The following is an 8,265-nucleotide window of genomic DNA, read 5'->3' on the forward strand; positions in this document are numbered from 1 at the left end:
GTACCAAGATTTGGCTATCTGAACAGTTCTCCATGAAAGACTTGAGAGAAGCAGCTTATATATTAGAAATAAAGATCTATAGAGATAGATCTAGGAAGTTGCTTGGACTTTCCTAGTTTTTGTACATTGATACCATCTTAAAGAGGTATAATATGGATAATTCCAAAAGAGGCTATCTACCGATAGGCACTGGAATTACTCTCAGTAGGGAGGATTGTCCTAAAATACCTGAAGAGAGAGAATGCATGAGTAGGATCCCATACGCTAGTGCAGTGGGAGCTATCATGTATATTATGACATGTACACATCCTGATATGGCTTATGCACTTGGAGTGACTAGCCGATATCATGAAAATCCTGGTGAGGAACATTGGAAGGTGGTGAAGACCATTCTTAAGTACTTAAGAACGACTAAAGACCAATTCCTCATTATGGATATTCTGAGTTGAAACTTGAAGATTAAAGTTATGCAAGTTTCTTTTCAGATAAAGATGATAGCAAATCTATTTCTGGTTATGTATTTACCTTAAATGGAGGTGCAGTGAGTTGGAAAAGTTCCAAACAAGCTACAATAGTTGATTCAGTGACTGAAGCAGAATATATAGCAGCTAGTGAAGCTGCTAAGGAAGCTGTATGGATGGAAAAGTTCTAAACTGAACTTGGTGTGGTTCCTTCAATAGAAGGTGCGATTCTACTGTTATGTGACAATACTGGAGACAATGCTCAAGCAGAAGAACCAAAATCACACCAAAAATCCAAACACGTTCTGCCAAGGGTTCACTTGATAAGAGAAATCATTGGACGTGGAGACATCTAGATTCAAAAGGTTGATGGGAAGGAAAATGCTCCATACCCATTCACTAAAGCTCTTGGTGCAAAGGAGTTTGACAAGCACAAGTGAAAATTGGGATGAAGTACAAGAGCGATTGGCTCTAGTGCAAGTGGGAGATTGTTAGGTATATAGTAGATATGCCCTAGATCCAATATCATATTTGATGATTTGAACATATTTTTGTGAACGTTATTTGATATAAAAATATATGGCATTTGATATTCTTTTATCATAGTTATTTTTAATTGTTTGATTAACTTGATAAGGTCCTTGATTAAAATTTTGAGACTTGTCATCATGATGGAGATCATGATAATGAGAGTAAAGTTTCTTATAATTTAATCTAAATTTGTTCTTGATCGTACGATTATTAATTTGGACATTAGTAATCCGGTTAGATCAATATTTATGTGATCGTCTTTATGGGATAAAGATTAGTTGATCTCATTAACTAAACCACATAGATAGATTATGCATATAGAGATATGATCATTGAACTGTATCATTGGATAATTCCTAATAGTTAGAATTACCATAAACTGTCAATAGGATATTTTCTTGAAGAATGTGATGTAAAAATTTCCTTTGACCTGAGATCGTCATAGCAATTGACAAGTTATTTCTTGTGCTTTGATACTAGACATCTATGGCCCTAGGGCGATAGTTGAAAGGATATTGGGTATGATTAAATACTTGTAGAATTAGTGATTGATCAAGATGGAATCTGTCAACTCTTGGTAATGAGTTTAAGCTCCATGTTGTCATGAATTATAAACGACCAAACTAAGACCTTGGCCAGGGCAATTGAATGAAAGACGAAATGAGTTTCTTAGGTCATTCAATGGTCGATTATATTTGACATGAACACATAGTTGGTCACCTATTTGGATTTGACAGTTGAACCATATCCTAGGGTGACCTAGAGCTATAAGTACAGAAGGAATTACTACATTATTCTTCTACTGGTTCTTGAGAGTAAATTGTATACTTCATGTTATCCGGTCGTTAAGGAGTGTTGCTAGACGTCACCCTTGATTAGTATATTGATGTGGTCAATTTACTACCGGTTTAGTATTGAACTTATGGGGTCGCACACTAACGAGTGTTCTGATCTTTGCTAGAGGATTAATTATTTTATTATTTGGTAATTAAATTAAGGAATTTAATTAGTCAAATACATTTAGTTATTAGTCCAAATGAAATATTATTATATTCTTTGCTAGCACAGAGAATATAATTAATATTGTGAACAAATTGAAGTTTTTTATTTGGAATAGAAAATTAAATAAATCTCTTGGTTAAAATATATATATTTGATATATTTAATTAATATTTATTTATATAAGAGTATATATATATATAATATATAATATTAATTTAAAAGGTTTATGAGTTAGAATCCAATTGTGAATTGGATAACTTTACGTGTAAAGTCCTAAAAAGGACGTTCGGCAAATTCAAACCCATTTGGAATGGAATTAATATTTTCCTTATATATGAAAAGTTCATAAATAAGAGAATCCAACTTTGAGTTGGAGGAATTACGTGAAGGACTCGGCAGTCACGTTTTCATTAGTTACGTGATTTTCTAATTTTTCATAAAATTCCATGAAGTTTATTTTTGGAATAAACTTTACCCCAAATAAATCATTACCTCAACCAAATAGGAAAAGGGTTTATAGGTGATGCTATATAAAGGGTGATGGAACAAAATTTGCCATCATTAATTCTTGAGAAGAAAAAATACTTTGTGAAAGTGAGAGTGTCATACCAAGCCAAGAGAGAAAATACAATTACAAGAAAAGTGTTTCTTGTTCTTCTAATTTGAGTTGAGATTTTCGAGAAAAATTTCAGCACTAGTTTTTCGTTCAATTTGTTCGCGGGTTTCATTGATCAAAGAGTTGATAGCAAAGGATCGGTCTCGGTGTGGATACGCATAGAGTCTTCGCACTATCGAAGAAATTTTGAAACAAGACTCTCTTCACCAGGTACGTCTTAGATCCGATCTTTGACATGTAAATAAATTTTAAACACAAAAAGATCTACCTAGGATTGTTATTGTCTTCTGCTGCGTGTTACGAATACCTATACGCAATCTTTCGCAGATCTCCCACATGGGTTACTGGGTCATTGAGGATCCACGTATAGTAGTAGTTCTTTTGGGTGAAATTCAAAAATAGCGAGATGTATAAGTGGTAATTTAAAAATAGCCACAATTTCAAAAGTAATCGAAATTTAGCCACTTTTTATGTAAAGATAAATTTGAACAAAAACATTGTTCAAAGTCCAAAAAATATTCCAGCATAAAATAATGGTCCAACATAATATGCTGGAAGTTCATACACAGGTACTCCAATCTCCAGTATATTATGCTTGAACTTGCAGCAAAATAGTGGCTATTTTTCAATGACTTTGCAAATGCTGGCTATTTTTCAATTACCAATCCGAAAACTGATTAGTCCATGCTATTTTTACAATTCTTTTTTGGTTTTCCACCCAGTGTCCCGTATCCGCATTGGAGCCCGACTATATTCGGATTTGTACTGCATAGAGCCCCATTCAGGGAAGCTTCCCTACCAACAATTTTTCCATACCAAGGGCTCGAACCCAAAATTTTTGATTAAGAGAAAAACAACCTCATCCGTTGATTGTTCCTAGTAGTAGTAATTGCTTCTTCTTTGTATTCTATAGTAAATTACATTTTTTTAATATAAAAAGGTACTAATTTATATCAACCTTTTCTGCTTATGCCTAAATTTGTACATCTAATAAATTTTGTACACGTGCAATTTACTCTTTTCGAGATTATATTTTGTTCTTATGAATTATACCCATTTTAAATATAGTGAATATTTTTTTGTCTCGGGTGAAAAAGAAAAGTGGAATGAGTATTCTAGTAAGGAAACCAAAAAAGGTCTACGTATGTCAAATTGGACACCCTTGGAATGCTTGAGTGAAATATGTAGAGTGTTACTTTCTAGTTTCATATTCACAGTTCAAGGAATATAATCAACATAGACAAAATAGCATAGCAAAAATCTTTTTACAGTTTTGCAATGTAACCAAATTATTAGTATGTACACCATCTAACAATCTTATATCTATTCGCCTCACTGAAGACACAACTAGTTTAATACGATTATCAGAGGAACAATATCTTTTATGCAAATCCATCTCTTATAAAACAACTGAAATAAGTTTATTGTCAATACATAAACACTAAAACCAAACCTTCAAAAATCAAACAGGACACATACTGCATAAGCCTCATAAGAAATGCATGATATTGTCCAGCTATAAAACCACTATTTGTGACAAAAAGCTTTCTAAAAGGATGACATCTGTGTACTTCTCGCCTTTCCAAGTCTGATAGAGTTCACATAATCAACTGGGCTGTGGGCAGATATACCAGGAAGAAAAAGTCCTAGCGCACGAAGCATCACTGATTCCCAACATTCTTCATACTCGGATCCAAACATGTAACCCATTGTAAAGCTTCTGATTAACTCCCAACCAGCATTCAGATACAGTGGTACCAGAAATCTCATCCCAAAATAGTTCGGGTTTGGTTCCTCATTGACGTTCTATACATAACAAGGAAAAGATATCAATACACAGCACACACATTCATCTTCACAATTAACACTATGATTAATAAAGTTGAATGCATATTATAGGAAACTTGCATCATCTGAGAAGCCTGAATGCATATTAGAGGAAACTGTGTTGCATGTTGAAGCTTAAGTTGTTAGAGAAAACACATTTTGTTTACTTAGTCTCTTCAACACGCCCCGGAAAATTCATTTTTTATAATGGGAGGCGGTGAGACCTCTGTCTGCTCTGTTACCATGTCGAAGTGTGTGACCAATGACTAAAAGCTTAAGTTATTAGAGAGAACACACTTTTATTTACTTAGTATCTGCAACATTGCATGCCTATTGACATTTCTAAAAGGACAGCAAAGCTTTGAAGAGCAAAATTGAGAAAAGATAAATGCAGGAAGAATAGGGCATTGAAGTGTTACCTGCTCAATGTATAAGCTGTTGTAGTACTGGCAAATCCCAAAGTGTTTATAAAGGAATGTTTTATCATCATAAGGTAATCTTGGAACAAGATCATTGCAATAAACAACCCTGAAGTACTTCGGGACTGGATGTTCCAAATGGGCTTCCATAAACCTTCCTAACTGCCTATTCCCGACCCTTGGCTGCCCATATGTGTATATTCCCAATAATCGTTCCATGACATCCACCTCTTCATGCAGTACTAGGACTGCCGGGAATAAAATAGATAATGCTCCTCCCAAGCTATGGCCCGTAACAACAAACTTTGCATTCGTGTGCTCTTTGAGTAGCCTTTTCAGTTTACTTCTAACAACATAGTATGCAGTCCTTTCTGGAATATCTAGCCTAAACTTCTTTTTGCCAGTATCAGTAGGCCGTTCTGAGTCAGAGGACTGATCTGACCCAGTGTGTGCATCAGAATCACTGAATGAGGTAGAAGATTCAGAACTTTCTGAAGGAGGAATAGTTGCATCAACATTTTCTAAATTGGCGAACTTTAGATTATTCACGAACAGTTGTTCATGAAATGTGGAGGCATTTGTTCTGTTCCCTAAACCTAAGGCCTCCAAGAATCCCATGTGTACTTTCCCCAGTTTTGGAATCTCGTACCAAGAGTAGTCAAAATCAGTGATCCAGTCATCAGCATCAAATGGCTCTGTGCCCCTGAAGCTAACTAATATCAAGTTTGCATCTTTTGGCTTATCGCATAACATAAAAACCTGGGTGGACATCTCTTTCTCGAAATCTGTTTCAGAAAGTACAGAGGAACAAAAGCAAATAGTCCAGCAAATCAGAAAATGCCATAACTATTGACAACAAAGATGAAGGAAAGGAGTCAAAATTTGCTTCCATATATGTAGAAAATAAATCACTGACAGTGATGCACAAATAAAAGGGAAGGAAGGCGAGTTTGCAATGCAATTTTATTTTCCCCTTGAAAGCTGGCAACTTGCCAGTCGTAATCGATTAAGTACCCCCTGGAAGAGGATGTGTAAGTTTATATGACTGAAAGGCAAGCTAAAGGTAGAATTCTCACCATTCCAGCAATTGTAGAAATCCACAAAATGCATCTGTTATGGAAAGCAGTGAAAGTATTAAGCTTATTGCAGCCCATCAGTTAGAGTAAAAGAACAATCAAAATGAAAAGAAAAGGAAAAATCGAATCATAACATAACCTTCCAGTGAAGATTTACAACATTCCGGACGACCTTTTCATTCTCGTAAGCCAACTTTGAAGCCATCATACAGAGGTCCATAAGGGCTCGGTGTCCTATTCCTATTTTCTGCCAGAAATCAGGTTCTCCAATTTCCTTGGTCAATGTCTCGCTCTTGTATAGGTTTATTCGCCCATCTAGATGCCCAATAGCACTTATAAACGTTTCAGAGCCTCTATGTGGCATCACTACCTTACCTGTTTCCATGAAACATTTCATTCATGAATCGATAATTATTGAAGATATAAAACTCACGATCTTAATGGAAATGGACACAATTCATCTTCCCAATACTGGAAGCACCACACAATGTTTTGAGTCAGCACTCAGTAGGCATATCATCATATTCAGTAATGCAAATGAAGAAACATCTATGCATTTTGATGTGAAATGAACATTTCTATGATACTCACCATGCTCATATACAGACAATTCATAATCATTTTCCATGCAAATGACAGAAATTTTCAGAGAAGCAATTTTTGGCTAAATCCTTGCCGTACTAAATTACTCAAACTTTATGTTAGTTCAAAATAGTCGTTCACTTTCTTGAAAGGAAAACTCTGATCTAGATTAACAAACTCAGAAAAATCATGAGACCCACGTTTTTCACTTTTTAGAACTGCTCTCAGGTATTTTACAACAACAACAACAATAATAATTTCCCACAAGTGGGGTCTGGGGAGGGTAAGATGTACGCAGCCTTACCCCTACCCTGGAAGAGCATAGAGACTATTTCCGATAGACCCTCGGCTGGAGAACGGATGAAACTGCTCTCACATATTCTGTTGGAAAAAATTTAACTTAAAGATAAGTCTGCCCTCAGTTTTACCTCACTTTCAATCATCATTTAGTAGCTGAAGTGTCAAGTGATGGTAGCTAGAGGGTAGTGCATAGCAGGGGGGGAAATATGGAAGCATTGAAATAACGGCAGATTGTTACAGGAAATAGACTTTTGTTCCTTAATTTCGAAAGCAAATATTCAAATCAATCATGAGCATCTTCCAAATGGCAAGAATATCACTTTTATAAGAATGCCTTTCCAAAATGCGGAACAAAAGAGCTACTTTTAAATCATCCAGAGCAAAATCAGCACCTTATGGAACATGTGACTGATATATAACTCATGAATCAACATCCTTAATTCCCAAATAACTCATACAACCAAAACCGTGCCGAGTATAATAATACAAAATATACATGCATACATGAATGTGCACATATATATAAAAGCTTTAAAAAAGTAAGAAACTGTTGGTATTACCATGCAAGATATTGTAGGCAAGGCCAAGAAAATTGCCATTGAGAGAGAAAAGGTTGAGGAAGAACTCCAGGAGATAGCCAGTCCACTCCATTGGTTTACCGAAAATGGCGATTAATTTCCTCACTATAATGGACACAAATATTACCCATCTATGATCAGGCACCTCGCCACCGCTGTCACCACCAGGTCCACCACCGCCGCTTCCGCCACTATCATCGGCACGCACTAAATGTTCCTCAAGGACTCCTCCACCGCCGGCCGAATATTGAAGAAATTTATCACCGCTTTCTTTGTTGCCCCATACGCCGAAGCGTACGAGGTCCCAAATTCCTCCATTTTTGTGGCTCACAATTAAGAACCTTGAATTCCCAGGACCAGGAATTCTGACTTTGTCATCAATTTTAGTACTGGCCATTTCTGTAATAACCTTAGTGAAGCAACTTATTGGAATTTTGCACTACCTTAAAAGATTAATTAATGAATGGCTCGGAAACATTTAATGATAAGTTTGAATGAATTTATATCAAGTTTTGAGAAAGGATAAAGTCAGGTGTCACGTGTACCAAAGCATGGGAACGAATGTTGATACGTCAGGAAATGGAGTACCAGACACTATCGTCATTGTCAACCGTCATAGCTGTGAAAATTCCTATCTAAAATGTTTGTCCATCCTAGATTGTGGGCCATAAATTTATCCAAATAGAATCTTTCAAAATTTGGGCTATTAAACTTTTTTTGGGCTGACATACCCACAATTACAACTTGACCCACACCGGGGGTAACGTGACGCTAGGGGTGTCAATGGTTTGGTTTGACTAGTTATATTTATAAAATTTGTACCATATTAATTTTTCGATTCTACTATGTATAATCAAAATTAAACTTTCGAAA

The 8,265-nt window shown here is 35.7% G+C and overlaps 1 protein-coding gene across 1 annotated transcript; it reads right to left on the reverse strand.

Moving 5' to 3' along the window:
- Positions 1 to 3,990: 3,990 nt before the first annotated feature.
- LOC107813592 (triacylglycerol lipase OBL1-like) lies at positions 3,991 to 7,997 on the reverse strand. Its single transcript, XM_016638871.2, has 5 exons — positions 7,375 to 7,997; positions 6,072 to 6,307; positions 5,933 to 5,966; positions 4,857 to 5,641; positions 3,991 to 4,416 (listed from the first exon to the last, which is right to left on the reverse strand). Exons 1-5 carry the CDS (start codon positions 7,787 to 7,789, stop codon positions 4,159 to 4,161), a joined length of 1,728 nt encoding a protein of 575 aa, XP_016494357.2. The 5' UTR covers positions 7,790 to 7,997; the 3' UTR covers positions 3,991 to 4,158.
- Between the last annotated feature and the right edge of the window lie 268 nt (positions 7,998 to 8,265).

Source organism: Nicotiana tabacum, chromosome 6 (genome assembly GCF_000715075.1).
Source record: "Nicotiana tabacum cultivar K326 chromosome 6, ASM71507v2, whole genome shotgun sequence".
In the NCBI taxonomy this organism is placed as follows: Eukaryota; Viridiplantae; Streptophyta; class Magnoliopsida; order Solanales; family Solanaceae; genus Nicotiana; species Nicotiana tabacum.

Bases quoted from the DNA above. Each gene is read 5' to 3' on its own strand.
- LOC107813592 (XM_016638871.2), bottom strand. From the start codon at position 7,789: ATGGCCAGTACTAAAATTGATGACAAAGTCAGAATTCCTGGTCCTGGG. The intron at 5,967-6,071 runs GTTATGTTATGA...TTTCCATAACAG, and splicing joins TTGTAAATCTTCACTGGAAG to ATGCATTTTGTGGATTTCTA. The intron at 4,417-4,856 runs GTAACACTTCAA...TGTTATGTATAG, and splicing joins ACAGCTTATACATTGAGCAG to AACGTCAATGAGGAACCAAA.